This window comes from Pagrus pagrus (assembly GCF_965226575.1).
Source record: "Pagrus pagrus genome assembly, chromosome: 16".
Classification (NCBI taxonomy): Eukaryota; Metazoa; Chordata; class Actinopteri; order Spariformes; family Sparidae; genus Pagrus; species Pagrus pagrus.
The window spans coordinates 18,630,897-18,654,418 of NC_140200.1; the positions used below are offsets into that span (position 1 = coordinate 18,630,897).

Below are 23,522 nucleotides of genomic sequence, written 5' to 3' on the forward strand. Positions count from 1 at the left end.
AGTTAACGTACAGTGTAGAATGTAGTGGCTTATAAGCTTCTAAATGATCTTTTTCCATGCTGTATATTGTATTATCAGCTTGTTTAAGAAATATTCAAAAATCTCTTGTGCATCATTTTATTTAGATTTCCTCCAAATTCAACCTTCCTTTTGTTTGTTCAGCTGCACAGGATGAATATGAAAGGACTGACCTGCTGGTGGGTCAGGGAGAAACAACGAAAAACAAGAAGAAAAACACTTCTACATACCAAAACATCTGTTTGTGCTATCCAGGAACGTAAATTATTAGAATCATGCTCTCAGACTCTCTATCTCACACACAGGAATGCAAAGAGGCAGGAGGACAAGACACAACCTGCCTATGAAAACTTAATGCGTGAACCTGGAGTGAGGGCCCGAGAGCATGTTTACAACGTGTTTCCAGAATATCAAACTTCTTATCGTGACCTTTCCTCTCTTTTTCTTTCTGTGTCTGGGCCTGATAGTGTGTGTGTGTGTGTGTGTGTGTGTGTGTGTGTGTGTGTGTGTGTGTGTGTGTGTGTGTGTGTGCCTGAGAGTGATTAATACCCCAGGAGATCGTGTGACATTTGATTTGGCAGGGCGTGGCTGGGGAAGCGCTTACTCAGCACCGACGTAAATCCACCTCACTGATAGAGTGAAGGGGGGATGATGAAATACATCACAGACTCTGATGAAATGAGAACTGAGACGCTAAATACACAAATGCAAATCCCGTTTACTTCCTCCTTTTCACAGCACAAGAAAGGATTGTATTGACCAGAAGGTAATACGACCTAAAGCTGTGGACTTTGAAACATGTGCATCTGTAATACAAGTCAAAAACAGAACACTTAATACATTATGTGGTAGACCTGTGTGGACACCTCAACATTATGAGCTTGTTGAGCAGTATACTTAAAACCACTGACATGAATCTGAATAAGAGGTTGTTGATCGTGTCCTGTGTGAAACCAAAAGTTTTTTATTTTTAACTTAGCCGACTTATGTCGCATTAACGTACTAATCTTAACCCAAACTACGATCTTTTCCTAAACCTAACCAAGTATTTTTGTTGCTTACACCTGTGCGACTGTGCCCCTTTCACATTAAGGACATATTTATTATTGTAACTTTTAACTAAGGCCACCTGACGTCATCATTTCCTGCATTTACAAAACTCATAAAATTAAGCCTGAAATGTGACGACATGACACGAAAAATGGCGCTCTTCTAACAACGTTTGATGTGGTTGAGTTCACGTCTTGTGCTGGACGGTCAATGTTTTTCTACCAAATCCAGAAAAAAAAACATTTTCTATGGATTTGTCTTTGTGCATAATTATACTGTCATGTTGTTACAGGAAAGTGCTTTCCCCAAAGTGCACCATGCATGCTCTGAATCACTCCACACTGCACCAGATACACCAGAGGGTTGAATTCAGCTTAAAGAGCCACTTGGTCCTGTTTTCTTTCAGACAGACAGACGGAGGGCTTAATCCACATAGAAGCACTGCCATGATATGACAAAAATATGTCTTTTCATCATTCCATCCGACTGACACTGCAGCCGTGATGGCTACCAGGTGTTTTGAGACGGTTTCAAACGGGCCAGTTGAAAGTCAGCAGAGAGCCTCCTCCTCCCTCTCAGTCCTTCAGCGTCTGCCAGCCACCACAGCCTCTCTGTCACTTTCTTGTGATTTATTCATGGCTGCAGCGGGGAAAGACGGATCAATAGTTTCTGAAAGAAAAATGAATACGCGTCAGGCCATGAGGAGGTGAGGAAAACGAGAAGTTCACTGCAAGTTCAGAGGGGATGTGAAAGTTGAAGAGGCCACGGCAGAAATCTGCTGCTCACTTCCCGTCACTGCATTCCCGTTGTTTCTTCCTCAAAACAGCAGTAATGTGAAAAGTAACATTATCGGCTGCACTTGTGGCTCCCTGGGAGCGGTAATTTGTCACATCATGCTTCTGTTGCACCTTGAAAAATTGGCTGTTGGCGTTCAACTTGCTTTGAAACAGCAGTTGGTTTGTGAGTCTCTGAGAAAGCTGCTGGTGGTGACGTGGATTAAGAGAGTGATTTAGTTGCAGTCTTGGCTTAATAGTTTGCAAATGTCAGCTAATGGGACAAGCAGCTATCGGTGTGGACCGGAAGCTGCTATATAGTATATATATGTATGTATATATATATATTTCTTAATAAAATATTATGTATTTGTAGTAATTCATTAAGTAAACATCATGTTGATGGTAAAAAACTATTGCCAACATCATGCATTGTAAGGTCATTGTTTCATTTACTTTGCTCTTCCTTGTCTTACTGGAAACAGCTTTCAACGTGTTGTTTAAACCCTCAGCGCACATGAACACACCGACGTCAGAAGAACTACTTCCCTACTTCAACTGGAAATTGGACCATCCAAGGAGCACATGAACGCACCATCTGTTAGGCATGTAATTAATCATGGATGACGTATATATGCATGAAATGTAAATGAACGTAACTACGTAGCATGCTGCAACTAAAATATTACAGGAAAGACAAAACTTATTTAAATTACATTACAGCTGAAGTATTTTCATTCAAAAGTCTGTAGTATTTAGATAGCAGCCTATTATATGTTTTTAAATTAACTATTTCAAGTTCCAAAAGTATTTCTGGGATTCTTCTTGAGTTACATGGATATTATTGCATTATTGTTCACAGTGCTGATTTATGATTCATGATTCATTTTTGGGGTGTAGTTGAGTTATGTTATATTTCTTCCCTGGGAGACAACTCTCCTGCTGTTCATCTTAGACCTGGCAGAGAAGCACAACACACTAAACTCACACAGCATGTATGATATTTGTGCATTTGAATAATAAGTGTGTTAAGCCCACATTTGTACATACATCCACACATCTCAGCACGTGTCCTGTGTATAAAATTGCCTGTGCATGCAAGCATTTTACAGTGCAAGTGAAACTGTCACTTGAGAGCACCCAAACACCACATCACATTTATTAAATTTTCCCCGAGCCTGTGCTTGCTTAAAAATCACTCCCGGGCCGCTGCATCCAGTAGGTAACCAAGTGCAGAGCTACAAAATGTGAAACATGGCGTCTGACAAATATGTGCTTTCAAACATATATTTATATGCTGCTTTTGTTCAGTCAAGATGCAGAACGTGTGGGTGGTGGAGTGAGTTTAGAGAGCGAGGTATCAGCTCCTGCAGCAGACCAACCCGCTGTAGAGCTCTTGAACAAAACAGTGAATTTCTACCTGCTCCAAGAGTGAGGATTAGGGCGAGCGGACCTAATTGTGGAAAGGTCATTAACAATTACAGGTAGCTAAATATTGCTGTGAGCAGGTTTGTGAATGAAGTGTTTTGCCTTTGAATCTCCAGATTATCCAGAAAACAGGTTTTTGAGTCTGATTCTGAACTCGTCAAATACTGATGCTTTGACCTGACCTACCAACCGACAGCGTCCACCACAGTGTCAGGCTCAGACAGCAATGCCAGCAGATATAATGCCGTAATATGTATTAACTTAAAAGATCACTTTAACATCCCTGTCCTTGTCGTGAAGCTACTCTCAATTTCCCACCAAATCTCCTTCAACATTTGAAACATTTAAGCTTTCAACATTGATACTGCTATAAAGTTTTACACTCGAAAGCTTTCGTTTTATTCCCCCGTGGCCTAAAATTGCTGAGATTCAATGTTTCCAGCTACATTCAAACTGGATTTCTGCCATGGAGCTTCTTAGCAATCGAGTTAAAGCGGAAAGAGAGACATCCAACAGCTTTTGCCTCCCGAGACTCTTCGTCTCAGCAGTGATCAATGTTGCATAGCCGGCAAACTGTCCACACATACAGTCAAACCATCCCCCCAGGCGAGTATGGATATACATGGATAAAAAAAGGGGTTACGGCAGAAGGAGAAGGATGTATATTGGTATGCCTTATACACACATAATGTGCTGATATTGATGGATGCAAATGTTTGTTCTAATCACATGGGCGTCAATTATAGCTTGCTTACGGCTTATTCCCTGTGCATTCGCTATATCGTTATCTGATGAATATTTTTGGCTGGGGGTTTGGTAAAGTGCTGCACCTGGTCAGGAGTAAACAGAGGGAAAGACAAAGCCAGGGGGGAATGATAGAGACCGCAACAATAAAAGCAGAATCAGAGCTCCTGCTGAGTTTATTAGCAGAGCGCACCTGTTCACAGGCTACAGCAGGTGCCTCTAGCAGACATGGCTAGACTGAACGTAAATGTGTGTATATGCGTGTGTGTGTGTGCACTAGTCCAATCACTATGACCGTCTGCTACCAAGCACACCCATTTGTCAAGACGAACCAGTGACACAGGAAGAAAGGAGGGAAGGCGGATGATGTGGCAAACCTCCAGCTACAGCCAAAAAAAGAAGTAGAAGAAGAAAACACAACACGGTGTACTTTATTACCTGGAAGCGGGAAAATGAGTTCTGTCAACAAACGGCCCATCTATTTCCCCTCACATCAATGGACTCGTGGCACTTGATTTATCTTCTCTGTATTGGAAGCAATGGGGTGAAAAAGGGAGAGAGTGGGGACGGGCTCCTGCTGCCTCTAAGTCTTTCCATCACGAACGTCACAACGGCTAAAAACGTTTAACCGAGTGCGCATCAGTTACAGGCACACCTCTGATCAGAGAAATCTCCAAACACAACATCTCAACCATTTCAAACAAGTCAGGTAGTAAACACAAGTTCTGTTCTCAAGAAGGCAGATGGTATTTTCGATTGCGCACACGGGTTTTTATTCTCCTCGGAGTTGTGTTAGTGTGTGGGAAGAGAAGAAGCAGCCGGAGTGTCACTCACACTGAAGAAGGAAAAGCACAGTTCAGTTGTTGATGTTTGCACATGTCTGTGCAGGCATGTGCTGCTCTATTTTCCCGGCTTTATAGATCTACAACGTGCCTGAACAAGTCTCACGTGACTTTATGATACAACCCTTGAATTAAGATGCCTATTTAAAAACGGTTTTATAGGCTGCACAAGACATTCAGATCTTTCTGACTCAGTCTCGATTGTAGCTCATGACCAGCGAAAGCAAAAGAAGTTCGGATTCGACTGGTCATTTGCGACAAAAGGCACCATCACACCTGGTGACAATTTTTCTTTTAACAATCTAAAGCTGTCTACAGCTCTGCAGGGTTTGTCGCTCTGGCACAAAAGAGATCCAACTAAGGCTTAGTCACACCACCATTTCAAGGGTAATTCTAGTATTTTCACAATTTCTTTTACATATTTAGTGTGTGACTCGGCCCAGTAGATCACTTTTTGCCAGCAGCCACAAAACGGGCTGCAGTGGCTCCAAGGTAATCCTTAATTATTAAAGCTAATTGTGTTGAATTTTAGTTAAATTGGAGTTTCTGGGCCGGAACTGATGGTCGTTTGTTTTGAAGACTGATGTATAGTTGGAGGGGCCGAGTGCGGAGATGTATTGTGTTTATTTCTTCTGCACACCTCCTGTGGCTCTGCAGCCAGCCATCGCTCTGTTCTGCTCACTGATCCATAATGTTCCTTCTTTTCCTTTTCTTATTGCATTTGGAGTATGTGAAAGATAACAATAAGTGATGCATTCATTTATGTAAATAAATGTATAGGATTTATCTTTCTGTGTGATATCAGCAGCTGGTTTTCACAACCGAGGTTTATTGTTGCCAGCAGAGCGTCCAAGCTGCATTGTTTGTCACTGGAACCAATCCAAGAGTGTAATTGTGTTCCGTGTAACTTAAAGGGAAAATATAGTTTTACAGGTAAAAAAATACCGGATGGAAACTTGGAGTGGCGGGGATCTGAAATACTGTATGGGATTTCCAGTTATTATGGCAGGGATGATGGTCAAACTACAAAAATACCCCTGGACGCAGGAGCAAATAACAGGATTACATCAAGAGAGCAAATCTGATTCATTATTTAAAGGTTAAATATGTAAGATTTGGAAGATTAATAGTGCAGCAAACATCCATTTGATGTGTGATACAGTGAAATAATGAGAGAAAATCACATCCTCTGTGTGTGTTCTCAATCCAAACACCAGAATAAATGTTGGCAATGCACGTCTCTGCAAAACAAAGATATGTTGAAACTTTTATACATGTCTTTATGTTGCAATTTTACATTTCTAATGTAATGTACTGCATTTTAAGAAAACAGTCTGTTTTTTGTCAATTCTATTGAGTGATCCAAGCACATGTTTGTTTTGGTCTGAGATGCTGGTGGTCTGCTGCGATATCCAGGGCCAGTAAATGTTTTATACGTAGGCTAGCCTCCAAACACAAAACGTCTGACAGCTACAGAAAATGACATTTAATAATTTAAAGCAAATAGACAAAGTGCACAAAACAGCAACAGTCGATAAAGAGATACAGAATGCAGCAGCCTACGTGTGTGTGTCGGAAATGATATGAAGTATAAGTGGTGTGGATTCGGGTGTCATGCTGATCAAGATAATCACATATTACAGTCGACATCAACGCCGTGATGCACGCTCTCCTCAATGCCTGCTTACTCCTCAAATGGATTACCTCCTAAATTATCCCTCTTCACAGACTCACTTGAAAATGTATGAGAACGTCATTCATCTGGCGTCACATAAATATTTTACTCTGGTTAGTCACTGAGGCACAGCTCCGACTATAAATCAAAATTTGTGTGTGTGTTTGCGCTAAATACATACACAGAGTATGTGTTTGCGTGTGTGTTTGCGAGCAGGCTTTTAAAACGGAATATTAAAACATTAAAGTTGACAGAATGACAGAGTGTGCCGCGCAGGGTGTTGTGGATAATTGAAATGCCAAAACCTCAAGATGGCCGCTTCATTTTAACACGAATTTACAGCTTCCATCACAAGCCATTAATGCTGAAAATATTTTATGAGCGAATTCATTTATCCGAGCGAATATTCACCGGGTAGACCAGTCATCTCGACGGTGACAGAAACAGGGTTGCTCTGCCTTCACTCGGACACACATCAACAGGAAAGAGGCGGCGGCAGACAGTGGAGAGTCATTTCACCTGCATCATTACAGCCCCAAATGCTGAAAAATAATAAGAGTAAAAGCAAAAGACACATAAAAGGAAAAGTAATGTGACAGAGGACAAAAGAGCCACACACATACAGCCCTCCTGTCCATTCTTGAACAATATCCGACTGCCATTCCAGCACATTTCATTTTTCTCTGGGAACACAACAGACCTGCTCTTATCAGTTATTTGAGTTATATCATCTCCACACTACTTTATAAAGAAAAAGAGTTTCTGTAGTGCGAGAGAGGACGGTGAAATGAATCCTCACAGGAGGAAGTCATCTCTTCAGTCTATTACACGTCATTTTGTTCCAATGGTTGAAATTATTTGAAAGAACATTATGAGAACCTCAATTTGAGATAAGCTGCGAACAGACTGGTGCTTTTTAGACGGAGTAGAGCAGCCAGCAGGCCTCAAAATGACACTGAATCATGTCAGGCAGGATTACAGCTCAAGATCTGTGTCTCAAGATCACACTAATCAAACTAAAGTGCAGGTAAAGCAGCCAGTGTTTGATTATTTGAGTATGGAAGATAAGAAATATAAGGTTAGGGACTATTTGACCTGTGAGTGCACACATCCCCTTTACTGGATCGTAGTTCATCCATTGTCTTGATGTTATTTGCTGCTTGTTTTAAAGGATAAGTACCGTTTTTTACAACCTGGACCTTATTTCTGGCAAAACATATGGTCATTTACTCACCCAGATAACTTTGGTGTCATTCGGCGTCGTTCGGACGAAATTAGATCCAGTGTAGCGGCGATATATCCATATAATGGGAGTAACGGGGCATCGACACACAGCCTCTATATAACACATTATCTGCCACGAAACTAGTTAATTTCATCAATATTTTGTTATGAAATGCTAGCGCTATTAGCCTCTGAGTCCGGGCTCGTCTATTGTCAACATCCGGGGTCTGTAGGCTGATCTACTACCTCTGACCTGGAAGATGTCGTCTCTGAGCTGCGCGCGCACCCGCGACAGCGCGCCTTGTTTACCTGTAGCTGCTACTGCTAGTTTGACCCCGGATGTTGATAACGGACGAGCCCGGACTCGGAGGCTAATAGCGCTAGCATTTCATAACAAAATATTGATGAAATTAACTAGTTTCGTGGCAGATAATGCGTTATATAGAGGCTGTGTGTCGCTGCCCCGTCTCTCCCATTATATGGATATATCGCCGCTACACTGGATCTAATTTCGTCCGAACGACGCCGAATGACACCAAAGTTATCTGGGTGAGTAAATGACCATATGTTTTGCCAGAAATAAGGTCCAGGTTGTAAAAAACGGTACTTATCCTTTAAGTCAGTCGATTATTATTATTATTGTGTCGAGTCTTCTTAGTGTTTTAAAAATAGCGATTTTGATGCTACCATAAAGCTGCCCCTAGCACGCAATTGAAAATTATTTTGACCCGAAAACGAAACTACAGTAAATCTTAAAAGTGGCTTTTTCGTCATAATTATGCTTTTATACGAAGGTTTGACTCGGGTACATTCACAAAAAAAGCCTAGGTTGTATTTTGGCGAGAGTTACACTTTAAGATCCACTGACTCCACAGCTCACTGAGCCATGAGCTAATTAGCCAAGGGTAGCTAGCTATGGCCAAGGATAGCTAACAAAGAGCAGCATTTGTCAGCTACACTGGTGATATGCTGCCCCCTGTGTTTTTGGAGCGACCTTTGAATTCTGGCCATACTCTACAAATGACACCTTTAAGTATTGTGGCAGTGGTATTTGCGACAGCCTCTTTGGTAACAACGACACTAACACACAGGATTGAAAGCGTTAAACAATGATGGCAGGTATTTCTCACTGAGCCGGAAAAGTCTCACCAAACGTGTGGATGTGATGCTGTCTCCATAACGACGGCCCATCCTCACCGATGAGCTGTTGTGACATTACAAGCATCCTCTGACATTTCACAGCTCGGGCAAAAGGTCAGAAGTCCTGGGCTGAAGGAGACGACGAAGTGAAAGAGGAGGAGAAGAGAGGGAGGGGAGAGAGGTCAGAGAGGATTCCTGCTTTTCTTCATCCTGAGTCCTCCAGGCTCTCCCTTTTATCGATTGACCCTAATATGTCCTTCTACATGCACACTCTCTGCACACACACACACACACACACACACACACACACACACACACACACTGCCAGTGAGTGGTGGTGACATGAAGGAGAGCCATGCTTTCACTTCGCAGCTCTCTGACTCTGAAACTGACTGATGCAGGAAGGGATTATGATAGATATCAAAAATAATCAGTCAAGACTCATTTAGAACCACTCAAGACTGAGGGTTGTATTATCAGGAAACATCAGTTTGCTGTACTGTCCTAACCTTGTCTCGTCCAATAAAAGCAGCAGGTAATAGTTTCCTTGTCCTCGTTCCCGTCTCTTCTTCAGACCTTTGTTATTTTGTTACAGAATCTAAAGACACAGTTTTTATTTGTTTGTTTGTTTTTTGGTAATGCTTCATTTTACAGGTCTGCAAGTCATTTATTAGAAATGTATTTGAAATTACCACAATATTTACCTCAAATTTGTTTTGATAACTAATTCAACATTTTTGATAATAATACTCTGTTACTTAGATAGAGACTTAGATACTCTTGTTACTTTCCAACAAGTAGTTAATCTGTCATGTGAAAGCTGTTGTTGAACCACCAGCTGTCAGAAGCTCTGTAAGTGGTTCTGTCATTAAACAGTTAGAGTTTGAACACGCTGAATTATTATTTATTTTTCTCACCTACATGTTTTTAATGCAAAAATAAGCCTGTAGATGACCTGTAACTGCCCCTATTAGCTGGATAACATAATGGGTCCACATCTTATAGTCTTACATGGTCCAATTTCAAATTTCAGAACAATATCACTGAAAATGGACACATGACACTTCAAAATCCAGGCGCTTCGCAAGAAAAAAAGCCATTTTATGACCTCAAAATACCCCTGCTTGAGAGTAACAGGGGCAAAAACTCATTATAGTTCTTTATTTTCTTATTCACACTAACTTTGTCAATATAAAATAGTCAAAAAAGAGCAAAGCGCATAAAACTTGTATAATTTCCACGTTTATGGCTTTATAAATCTATCACTGGATTTGACATCGCATTGGTTACATGATGCATCAAACAATCACTCATTGGCTGTTGTAGGCTCCAGGGCGGGCTTAGAAGCTCCTGTCTGCTCAAATGAGATGTCAATCAAATGGCTGCTTGGCACGGCTCTCCCCTCTGTCGCCCTGTGTGATCAACATGTGGGCTGACAGCGCTGCAGGCGGCAGGGGAGACATTCAGTTGTTAAACTAAACAAAGATCTTTTTTATTTCTTTGACTGACGTTTTGACATCATGGATGATGAGCAAAGTTGTTATCATTAAGTCTTACAGGTAAGACTTTAGACTCTACATGAGGATGATCTAAGACGACATAGTTTGATCCTTTTTGTGTGTTTCCTTGCAGCTCCCCAGTCATAGGGCTCTACATCCCACTCAGTTTCCTCCTCATCTGTCAGTCATGTTAATGTGTTGTCACAGTAATACGAACCAAAATTTCTGCCTCCCAGACACCCAAGTGTGACGTATGCCTGTGATGTTCACCATATTGAAAATTTGGAAGTTTTCATCTAAAACTGATTTATTTGGTTCCACCATGAAAACGTCGCTGGCTGCTGATCCATCATGTGCCACTTCATGCTCTTCTCTAGATGGAGGAGGCTTTTAGCTGTTCTGTTGGTTTGTTATGATTCTCATATGGATAATAATTACAGCCTCACTTTGTGTTTTGTTTTTCCACACCAGATGGTCGGAAAATGTGGATTGTTTGAAAATTGCACCAGAGCCGCTGGAGCTGGAGCATCTGAACAGAACAGGACTAGATTATAGCAGCTAGAGGCCCAGCTGGCTTTCTGTGTGTGCATGTACGTGTGTGTGTGTGTTACATTATGAGTTAGCTCCAGTCATTAGATGAAACAAACAATCACACACCAGACTAGAACCATTGACACATTATTTGTGTGTGTGTTAGTGTGTGTGCTGGGGGGCGTCTACATGTGCTCCCAGCTGACGATGTGACTCAGTCAACATTGTTAGCATTTAGATGACTCCTCCACATGGCATACTGAACAAAGATTTAGACAGAGTCAAATCATTTTGCTCTCACGCAGGAATCCCTTCTGGGTCACTGATCATCTTCAAAACTATTCAAACTTTTTGTTTCCCCCCTGCAGTCAGCGCAGTGTGACTTTAAACTTCTCCTCTGAGGAAATCAGCAGCTGGTTGACTGAAGAAATTCACCAAAACTGGCTTACACAAAATTCACCTCAAGTCCTTCACTTACTTTTTAATCTCCTATTTAAAGGTCCAGAGCGTAGTATTTAGGGGCAGCTATGTTATATAAAATAAATAATTATGTTTTCATTAGTGAATAATCGCCTTAAACTAAGAATTGTTGTGTTTTAGTTATCTTAGAATGAGCCTTTGATATCTAAAGAGTGGGCGGCCATGTTACACCATCATGTTTCCACAGTGTCCCAAACCAAACACTGACTCTAGAGCAGGTGTTTTTCATGATTTTAATGGCTATTGTATTGGAGGACGAGGTGAGGGATATTCAGTTGGTTGGAGGTTTTGATCAGAAGAGATCTTCATTGACTGATTTTTTTTATACCTCAACAAACTCTGGGGTTCTGGGGACCTTCCAATGAAAACAGTTTGTTTATTCAGTTATGGAAAAAATAAATATTTCTGAGTTTGTATTATTACCTCATTAATATTATAAATATTAAAATTCTGAGTTTGAATTTCTTCTCCAAACTACAGAGTGCTGGATCTGGATTGACAATATCTGCACAGCCTCAAATAAGAGAAGTCATAAAAGCTCAAGTACAAGTGTCTTGTATAACTTGAAGTCTGAAAACGTACTTGGTTACATTCCTCCACTGGCCCAATTACACTTACACAACATAGATTACAACCACCTCTGTAGTCGCTCCATTGGCTGATATGCATGTGGATGTATATGATTCAGGCGTCGACTGATATGGCTTTTTCAGGACCTTTTGCAGGGATACCGATTATTAATCAGATATTGTTGTGGGTGGGACATTGTGTGAAAGGACGCTGCACCAGATCCAAAGGAGCACATCTTTAAATTTGTTTATTTATAGGCACTCTGACCGAAAATATTGGTTGATGTTTAAATTAATAAGTACACAACCCCAGGCATCAGAGTAAATGTTGGCAGCGTTCGTTGCTGCAAACCATGGATATGTTGCAACTAAACGTTTCCTGATGTTTTCCTGACGGACCCAAACGTATGAGACGGCAGGCAGGAAATGCAATGGATGAAATTTTAATCAGGATCACGGCAACTCAAGGCACAGGCAAACAGGAAGGAACATCAGGGAAACAGAGCAGCAGGCTCACAGGGCCACAACGGATGACCTGACAAAGACTGAACAAAAGTCTGGACTTTAATACAAACTAGACTGTAGAGGGGATGAGGTGCAGGTGGAATGAAGCAGAGGAACACAGGTGAGGGTAATGAATGGAAAAGCACAACAAACAGGGAAGGCGCAGATGGAAATGTTGATATGATACGTATGATTGGCAGCTAACATTTTGCTCTGGAGACTGGGCTGGATGCACGTTGTATTTATCGAATAAGACACACTTTTGTGCATTTTGGCAGAAAAGAAACCCAAATTCACTCTCTATGATACATCTGTACCCTGTAGAATAAATGTAATCCAGTAACTATGAGACATTATCTGAATACAAAATCATTTTAAAGTTGGATCACAGTCTCATAAACCGGAACAGGAGAGAACCAACAGTTACCTGAAGTGTCCCATAAGCTTCCAGATCGATGGTGAAAATGAGGAAGTGGAAGAAGTGAAGCGATGGTCTGAGACTGGAAACAGATCAACGTCGTCTCTCTCTCTCTCTCTCTGCGGCTCTGCGACCTTTTCAGATTTATCATCCCCTAATCGACCATGGAGCCATCAACAGAGGCCAATCCTTCAGAGTTATCACAGCGCAGGTAAATAAAAACAAAACTTCAGGTTCTGCTGCTCAGAGGGAGACTGGCAGTGTTTATAAGAGAAATGTTGCCCTGTGCATTCCTACAATTGAAAAGTCATGTTCGTGGATTTATTCTGCAGTTGTACAGATTAAAGATGAGAGGGTTTCCTTTCTCTTAGCATTTGAAGTCCAGGATTTATACTGCTCCCATCTCCCGTGTGTTCTGACGCACAAGTTTAATAGCTTAGTTTATAGGATGTTGAACGAAAATAATAACAATCCGGCAAAATCAATTTGAAAATCGTGGCATAAATGGTATTAAAGGCAGTACACAGTCTCATGCCTCGCCTAATGCTAGTGTCAGTGAAGAAGAGAGGTTTTAGTTCAGTCGTCTACGGTAAGCCTCCAGATAAATGGCACACTGAACTGAGACTGGAAACAAAATCTAAATTCAGCTCCACTGAGAACACAATAGATAAAATGACTTAATGCATACTGACCTTTGTCTTATGTTTTATGTCTCACAGCTACTTAACTGAACTCATACACTGTAAGACCTGGGACATAACTGTGAATCTAACAACCTTGATAAAGAGATCGTTTTCATCGAGTCTCAATCAAGCCCCAAGATCCCAAATTGATTTGAAAAGTCGTTATTTTACACACTTTTTAAAGCAGATTTGTTTAGGAGAATGCTGCATCGCTGTTTTGCTGTGAGGCTGCAGACATGTTTTGTGGACTATGAAACTTCACCCGACTTTCCAACTGCATGGGGCTGAGCAGACAATGACTGAATTCTCATTTTTGGGTGAGCTGTTCCTTTAAAAAGGCATACACAGCCTCTGGATTGGCTGAGAATAATTTACAAATCTCAGATTCTGAATTGCCTGAATGTGAGAAACACAAATAACCTCCACTTCCCACAAAGAAACCTCGTATTGTCTCACTACTACAATGACAGCTGCACCATTAGCCACAAGATGGCGCTGTTTGCTACATGATGTTCCTCTGCGAGTGGATCCACAACATCTGTATACCCCCTCACTAATTTATGAGATAATGACATCCATTTAAATCACGAGCGAATGAATTTTATTCAGTCGATGACTTCTGTACAAATAGCAGCAACATGGCTGAAGGGCAGGAGAGATGGAGAGAAGAACGGTCAATGTTGATTAATTGGGCTGAATGTTCGAGTCATTAAGAGGTTTAATGAGCTAAGACTTAATTAAAAGTGCATAGGTTTGCATAAAAGTCAGTTCACTAAATCCCGACAAGCCACGACAAATCTCTTTAATATCAAGTCTTGTCCTCCAAAGGAAGCTGCAAGATGTTAGAGGAGCGAGTGCAGCAAAATATTTCAAATTACATGTCAGCAGACGTCATGACTGACCCCCAGAGTGAGGCAAATACATTTTAAAAGTTCACATCTTGCTGGAGAAACGCTAACATGAATGAAATGTGTGATCGAGTCATGTTTTACAACTTATTCGAGCCCATGATCGATGACAACGCGCGTGTGTTTTAAATTCGCAGATTTCTGAATGGAGTTTGGTGCGCAAATTGAAAAAATTGGACGACACGGGCAGTTTAAGATGTCCTGAATGCTCGTTTGGGACTTCTCAGTTCCAAACACATTTCTTAGGACTTCACTCACCACTACACTGATACAAACAAACCCACATAAGCAGACGGAGATGCTGACTTATGGCGCGCTCCCATACCTTATCAGAGCCAACTGACGCCCCGTGCAGCCCCGATCCCCCCAGCCTGCCAGCTCTCTGCTGTCTGGCTTATCTGCGCTGCTGCTGCTGCTGCTGCTGCTGTTGCTGATGTTGCTGGATGCTGCACGGTGGCGCAGCCCAGATCCAACTGAGGATTTGAGGATGGAAACGTGAGGACAGCGGGTCTGCTGGAAGCGATGGAATAACCCACAAGACCCCAGTTTACACTCGTGGTTTTCATTTGATCCGTCTCTCTGAAAAACCTGCTGCCTGTCGTGAAGTCGCTCCTAATGGGATTTTATTGAAGCGCGTCTCTCCGGATCAGGTGCGCCGGCTTCTCTTTAACTCACCTGGGATGATGATTTCTGCTTATTTTCCACCGAGCGCACAGGTGGGAGTGTGGATTTAAATTACAAAGTTTGGATCCTCTCTTTCTCTGGATTTGTTTCTTTTGGTTGCACGGGGGATGGTAGTTTGGAGATGAACGCGCCTCGTTTAACACATCAGTTAATTCTGGATGGGTGCTGTAGATGTTATCACGGCTGCTCTGGCAGATGATCGTGTGTCTGGATTCACACCGTGGATACCTGCCGTGCTGACAGAGAGCTGTGTGCTCAGCCCGTGGTCGTTTCTCGAGGAAAGTTTGTGACTGGGACGCGGTGGAGGATGAAGGCAGCGCACCGCGTTCGGCTTCCCTAGACCTCCCGCTGACTGCTCCTTTAATCTTGCACGTGATTTTAATCTGATTCATCATCTGTGGATGGATTTGTGATTAGGTGATTCGGAGGTATAGAGCTGGAGAATGTGTATCCAGACTGTGGAGTCCTGCTCAGGCTGGAGGGGAGAGCAGCGATCCCTTCCTGGGACCACAGGTGTTCCCTGTACTCAGGTGAGTGGAGTCCAGTGATAGATGTCCGATCATGGACTCACGTGGAACATTAGGATCATCATAATAGGCTAGTATTTGCAAGAGAGATGTTTTTTTAAATGATCCACGTGTTGTTTCCACATTTATCAGGTCCAGCGCTCCAGACTCCATTCAAAAATCCAGCAATTTTAGTGCTGAATGCCTAAAGAACATGCTTTAAGATCTTCCTCTCACAGGGTAAATCTCCAGCTCAAGCTCTTTCATTCTGCACATATTGTAGATATATTGATGCCAGTGTTGGAATATAGTCACAGTCCTTTACGCAAAAGTTAAATCAGGGGAAACGCTGTGCAGGCAAGAGTCAGCTGTTTGAAAAAGTTCCACAGAGTGCTGCACAGTTAATGCCGCATTTTAATAAATGCAGTTGTTATTTGTAAAATGTATTAAGTCATGTTGAATTAGATAAATACATTTGCTAAAAGGCAAATAAATGTTTAATTGCCATAATTGTCAATCGCACACGTCAGGAGGTTTTAAATCATCAAAAGTGCCTCAGTGATTTGTGCTGATGATTGACAACAAGATTCGATGACATCAGTAATATTAGGGGGTCAGAGTGATTTTGCATTGTTTCTTTCAAAATAAGACAATTTAGATTTATGATAATGTTTAAAACAAAATCATTAATTTAAAACTTATAATAGATGCATATGAACATGTGTGTGTTTCTATAGCTCTGTCTAGGTCTTCTGTTGCATGACAGACTATATATAGTCTGTCATGTAACAGAAGACCTGAGTTCAGCCTGAGCAAAATGCATTTATCTGACCTCTTTGAATGTTCAGTAAAATCAGCATGGACTGACTACAGGTGATCAAATCCGATTGTGATTATTTTTGATAGATATTTGGGTTGTGATATGATTCACAATAAGTGGGGATGATCACTTTTGCATCGCAGTTTTCACATTAATAAAAAAAACTGTTAAAATCATGATGACATGTCAAACAAACCAGAGAAGAAGATCTGAAGGCTCTGCAGCACTACAGTGCTTCATTATAATGCTGTATTTTTTCTATAGTTACGGCTTTCACTTACTCTAAGTTTACTTGTAAGTTTTGCTTGAATTAATCCTGATTTGTTTGAGACTTTATTGGTAACTTATTTCAAACGTAAATGCCTATTTTCTTTTATCTTCCAGTGACTCCAAATCCCAAAATGCCGAGCTGTGGATAGAGAGGCTGCCCTGTGGGTCGAGCTGACCTGTGTCTACCTCCCTGTACTTCCTCTCCTCATCATTTCCTAGCTTCTTGTCCTCCCGTTTACCTTTTACTTTGTCTTTACCCTTTATCCTCTCTTACCTGATCCTCTCTTTCAAACCCTCTGCTTCTCTGTTTTTTCCTCTCCCCTGCATCAGCCTCTCACCCCGCTTAACTCCTTCTCCTCCTTTCCTCTCTGCCTCCCTCGTTCTACCCACCACGTCCTCCTCTTCCTCCCCCCCGCAGCACACATGCAGGCCAAGAAGCGGTACCTGCTCGTGTCTGTGGGGGCCGGTCTTCTCTTCCTCGTATACCTGTGGGCTCTGCAAATCGGGGAGTTCCAGCAGCAGCCATACCAGTATCACCAGTTTCCCCAGTACCCGCAATACCACCAGTACCACCAGCAGGAATACCAGTACTACCACCAGAGCCAGGAGGTGTACCAGCCCCAGCCCCTGCCCCAGAGAAGCCCATCCAGACCGCCCAGGCACTGGCCGGAGTCGGGCCAGCTGCTGGAGCCGTACCTGGAGGGGGGAGAGCAAGAGGTAGATGTAACAGATTTTCTTCTTCTTCCTCTTCTTTTATACCTCTGTACCTCAAGTGAATATATATTAATTATTAAACAGAAATAAGAAGAAAACATATTTCTGCAAACTGTGTTTATGTTGTCAAACTTTTTCCAAGTACTTTTTTATTGTGATACTTGATAGAATAAGCGCCTCAGGCCTCTAAAAACTACTCCAATGAGACAATCTGAAAAGGGAACATCGCTATTTGGGTAAACCGCTCACAGTTCATAGCAGGTGTCAGACTGAAAACAGCACTATGTCAAAAAAACCTGAAGGGCTCTGAATGTGTTGCTTCAGGTATCAGTGAAAGGATGAAATACTGTCAGGAGGTCTGGCTGGATCCAAGCCAAAATGTCTCACAGCTGTAAAGTACAGTAAATACAATGAGGAAGGATTTCTCCCAAGAAAGTGTCCATGCATCTATTGAATAGGCCCATGTAGCAACGTCCTGGATGACGCTACTTTGTGTTGCAACAAAAGCTGAGCTACAAGTTCAACAGAGGACCACTGATTGGTCCGTCTGAACAACCAGTGTTAATGATGTGGGCTACTGTCTCGTCTAATTGCTTTAGTGTGAACTGGCAGGTTTTCAGAATATTCTGTAGTAAGTTTCAACTTGTCCTGTGGCAAATGTTTGGTTTGAACAGGACTCATTTCATGTGTTAAGCCTATCTATGAACTGTCAATGCAGGATTAAAGGATTGATAAAATGGTATGTTAGTAATTGTGTTGTACTTCTGGTTGTTCTGTTTCTTGTCTGTGTGTCCAGGAGGACAGCCCTCAGCTCCATCACCAGCACACCTCGCCTCGAGAACGTCGTGCCATCCGCGACAACATCTACAAGAACAAACGCTGCCGCATGGAAACCTGCTTCGACTTTTCTCGCTGCCAGTTCGGCTTCAGGGTTTACATCTACCCTCCTCAGAGAGGGGACGAGGTCTCAGAGACCTACCAGAAGATCCTGTCGTCCATCGAGGAGTCTCGCTTCCACACCACAGACCCTTCGCGGGCCTGTTTGTTCGTCCTGGCCGTTGACACGTTGGACAGGGACCAGCTCTCGGCTCAGTACGTCCAGAACGTCCGGCTACGCATCCAAAGCTTGCCGACCTGGAACGATGGCAGGAACCACCTCATATTCAACCTCTACTCCGGCACCTGGCCGGACTACACGGAGGATCTGGGCTTCGAGGTGGGCCAGGCCATGTTGGCCAAGGCCAGCGCAGATGTGGTCAACTTCCGACCCAACTTTGATATCTCCATCCCTCTATTCTCCAAGGATCACGCGCTGAAAGGAGGGGGCATAGGTTATCTGACGCTCAACGATGCACCACCCTCCAGGAAGTACCTGCTGGTTTTCAAGGGGAAGCGATACCTGACGGGCATCGGTTCTGAGACGAGGAACGCTCTGTATCACATCCACAACGGGGAAGATATTGTCCTGCTGACCACGTGTAAACATGGCAAGGACTGGGAGAAACACAAGGACTCTCGCTGTGACAGAGATAATGAAGAATACTCAAAGTAAGACCTGCTTTTTGATCTTATCTTGATTACGCTGCTTCTCCGTGTGTTTTTAATCTGAAAAGCGCATCTTGTTAAAAGGATCGATTAGTGACTTAAGACAGCTCGGTTCACAGTCTTTGCTGGTCTTTCTGTCACTGCTGTGTTGCTTGTTTGTCTTCCTGCGAATGGAGCAGACAGGCTGTGTCTCAGCAGACATGAGCAACGTGGCAGTTATCTCATTATCGGCTCTTATTAGCTGTTGGTTATTTCAAATGCAGCGTGTTTTTTGTGCATCATTAACTCAACAAGTGCTTGTTGTGTTTTGTGAGCAGGGATGTTACCGCTGTCGATCATTACCAATGTGGTTTATTGGCTGAAAACTCTCCTGCTCGAGAGTGTCGGGGACTTGCTGCTGTGCACGATTCTCCTCTTCTTTACTTGAATGAAACAGGCTGGATGCTTTCATGTGCTTCTCTCACAATTGTCATGGGAGTTGAGCCTCACTGTTGTTGTGCTCCTGAGACAAAATGCTCCGAAAATGCAAGTGTGTATTGCAGTAGTGTGTCTGTGTGTGTGTGTGTGTGTGTGTGTGTGTGTGTGTGAAAGAGAGAGAGAGAGAGGGGAGCGGGAGAGCAGGAAAGTTTTGTCAGCTCAGCAGTTGGTCGAGAGAGAAGTGATCTGAGCTGTGAAGACGAGCTCACCTTTTGAAATTTTTAGCGAGAGCTGGCAGCTGAAAGAAGAGGAACCGCTGCATGGAAAGAGAAATGGGAACAACACTCTCAACTTCTCTCGCTTTTTCCTGGATGTGTTAGCCCAAGAGTCATCTGTTGCATATTTTAGGTTTAGATATTGGTGAGACCCAAAGGGAAACCACTACTGATCCAGGATCCTGATAAAATGCTGACGGACAGCAGCAGAGAGCTTCTGCAGACAGTGAAGTCTGCAAATTTGACTCCTTTCGCGTTGTATCGTAAATTAAACAATGGCTGTATGAAAAATGTTTCCAGTTCTGTAATCAGACACAGGTTTCTTAAAACCAGAATCCTGCACGTCAATTACTTTCTTAACGGCTTTATTCCTCTGCATTGTGACGCATGTGTTTAATCCATCAATGCTCTTTCCCCCTGTCGGTTGATATTATATTTTATTAGTATAATAAGTCATTTGATGAAAGCAGTCAGACACTTTTTCAAGTTGGCTCTAAAGTAAAACCCTGTGGTCATTAACTGCAAATGATTTATAGCCATGTTTGAGGTATTATGACTTTATTAAAGATTGTTTTAATTTGGTGAATACATTTTTGCTCCTCTTATATTATGAAGCTTTGTATAAGAAGGGCCACATTTCCTTCTCTGTTCATGTAGTCTTGCATTGCCAGACCTATCGCTGTGTCAGCGCTGGAGAAAAGTCTCACTGCAGCCATTAGCATCCTGGTATAATGGGAAAAAACAGCCTGTTCTCACTCCCAACGCGTCAAATAGCAGCCTGGCTTTGTGCTCTTAAGTTTGACTCTGGAGGCATCCTTTAGCACATTTAAAAATAAATACGACCTCATGCTGCGTCAGTCATGTTTACACGTTGACTCCGAAATCTTCGTCCATTATGGAGGCAGAGCTTCATTCATTCCTGTAAAAGCTTCCTGGCTATCAAAATTCCTGGATCGCCGACCGAGGCTGACTGTTTCTGGTGCAATTGTGACGGAATAGGCGATTTTTTGCGGGTGTACTCGCGTTTGAAAATCCCTGTGTAGACCCACTAACTTTGGAGGAGAAGCGGTAATAGTTTGAAGCTTAAGGCCACTGATAAAGCTGCTGTATTTGACGAGTTGGGAGTGAGAACCTGTTGGAAAAAAACATTTGGCTTGTTTGTATTTCATTAAACCAATCACAACAAAACGTTGCCACATTTTCGCTTGCTTTGGTGGAACATTTGCACATAGAGAGCTGCTAGCTTGTTTAATTTTGAACCGTCTGCGACCAGGCTTAGGTTGGGGTAACTTGCCATTTTCAGTGTGTAGGTTGCTAGCTCGGAGGTTGTTGTTGTTGCTCCCTGTAGCAACAGAGATTTTGAAAGCGCTAACACACAGATAGTAGAGATGAAGAGGATGCCACCTAAAATAATCGACGAATGCAGGCCTACATCCGGTGAGTCAGACTGTTCTTCTGATGTGGATGTAATTACAAAATCTAATGTGGTGGAGAACAAAGCGAACGCAGCAAAAGTGTGTCACTTTTCTCCTGCTAATGGACTGCAGCGTGTTTCTGAAAGTCCAAGGACTGTAATCACTGATTCATAATAGAATTTCTATTTGCTCCACAGGCTCGCACCAATTGCAGCTCACATGCTGAGAGCACACATCTCTTCAGTGCACAGTAAATTCTGCAATATGCCGTTTTCTGAGTTAAGAATAAAAACAAACACATGTAATTATTGCTTGACTGCATGTGGCCATTTGGCCTCTACTTGCCTTCAGCCTTTGCGTTTTAGGACATTTTATTGCTTATGTTCTAGAGGTGTGTTGTTTGTTAAGAGGGTTGTTGCTAGCAGCGTTTTCTTTAACTATCTGTACATTAACGGGATGTTGGAGTGCATACAAATCAAAGTGTGAAATGTGTTGATGAATGTGGCTGGTGAAACGAGTGGTTTTAGGATTTTTTTGGTCGCAGCTTTGTAAAGTGAAGGAAAGCAAATGGGTTTGGTTGCACAATTCATGTAAAAGGTGCTGTATTTGTACACTGTCTGCTGCGTAAAACATGAATGGTGATAATCAATAGAATAGATTAATGAAGTGAAAGTGCTTCGGAGGCTCCTTTAATAAATACAGTTTACATCAGTCTGTTGTCTGTCTCAGTCTGGCGTTGGCCTGACTGTAAAGCTCTCAGTTGTTTTTCAATCCTCATCTTCTCTTTTGTTCTCGCTTGGCATCGAATCAAGCAGCTTACTTAAAGAGATATTTGAAGGAACCTTGAGGGTTGCTATCTTTCACACAGCGATTTCTGGAGCTGATCAGCCATGATAAAAGCAGTAACTGATAATCAGTCATTAAATTGTAATTTGTTTAGTTCATGAGCTAACTAACACTGAGCAGGTGATGGTTGATGCTCCAAGAGTGACACTACTTTGATTTATAGTAGTTGAGTGGCTGTCGACTGATTAATCAATTCCCAACATCATTTCTGTCACACCAGTGCTCTGAAGCTTTGTGACACATGGTTTCTGGTAAATTACTGGGATAACTTATCCTCAGCTTCCACGGGGACCGTCTCAGCTGCGTTATGGCCGCTGGAGCTGATCGTGACCATTCTAGACAATACTCTTGTTTCCACCGGCTGTGTCATGGGACGTTTTAGCAGCATCCCAGAAGTGGTTCTCCGCTCGGCACCAGAATATCACTGCAGCTGCGTCAATCAGCAAAGAGCAGATCGAGCCACAAACCCGTTTAATTCATAGCCTCCTCAACCACAAGCACAAAAATCAAGAAGAAATTATGAAATAAACGCAATCGAGCAAGTCAACAACATCAGGCAGGCATGACGCCCCACTTGTGAAACGCTCCCAGTGGGATATGAAGTCGCACAAAGGACGGAACAAAACAGCGTTGCATGTGCCAGGTAAGAAAAACATGCCCAGTGGAATCAAGGGGTTAGGCAACTTTAATGATTTTCACTAGTCAAACATGCAGCTACATTCAGGTACATATTTGTCTTGCACCTTTCGTACAAGACATGGCAATGCCTGAAACAATGGGACAAGGAACAGTCTGCTCACATGGTAGAGAGCACACAGCATGTTCTAAGGTTGAGTCCTTTCTACAGCAGTCTGGGTTTAATTTCAACCCAGGTCCATCTCTCTCTCTCCACTATTTCCTCTCATTCTTCAGCTGTCTCTATACAGATGTTGCTTATTATTTTCAGGAACATGGCAGGTGAGGAGTGGTGTTTGTTCGGTGATAGTGTAATGTAATTTTTATTCGATAAGTCAGCGTCTTGTGATTGGTTCGCTTGCTTCACATGAAAGCATCTTTTGTCAGAAGGACGTCACCCCTTACGTGCTCGTCTCTTCAAGGTTCCTGCTTTCATTTACAACACAGCTCAAATGGCATTTTTCTGAAATTGTTACAAGGTCTCGAGGTGAGAAAATGGGTGGTATAGATGTTTCCTGAATATTGATCCGTCCTCCCATTCACACATTACTTAAACAAACTTGGAAGTCGACTTTTTTGTTGGAAGGTTGATATCAGTACAATAGAGGCTTCCAAAATGTAGCGGAGGAAAGTACCCCAACATCTAATTTCTGTAGAGCAGTTGAGGAAATGTACTGATTTATGTTCCACTACTGGTTATATGAAATGAATTATTTCTTTTTTTAAGTTGCAAAATGTAAAAAAAACAATCTGATTTCAGACTTAACAAATGAGTTAAGACAAAAGTTTGTTCCTATAAGAGTAAAATGAAAATGATAATCTTTATTCATATAGTACCTTTCAAAACGGTTACAGTGCTTTACAATAGA

General features: G+C 42.3%; 1 protein-coding gene across 1 annotated transcript in view; it reads left to right on the forward strand.

Moving 5' to 3' along the window:
* The first annotated feature begins 17,000 nt into the window (after window positions 1-17,000).
* The window catches only part of LOC311271816 (exostosin-1), a 288,114-nt gene continuing 281,592 nt past the window's right edge, over window positions 17,001-23,522 (forward strand). Inside the window, exons 1-2 of the mRNA XM_084377701.1 lie at window positions 17,001-17,483; window positions 18,277-19,028. Coding sequence (XP_084233827.1) covers window positions 17,190-17,483; window positions 18,277-19,028 — 1,046 coding nt within the window. The 5' untranslated portion in view covers window positions 17,001-17,189. The remainder of the gene's footprint in view (window positions 17,484-18,276; window positions 19,029-23,522) is intronic.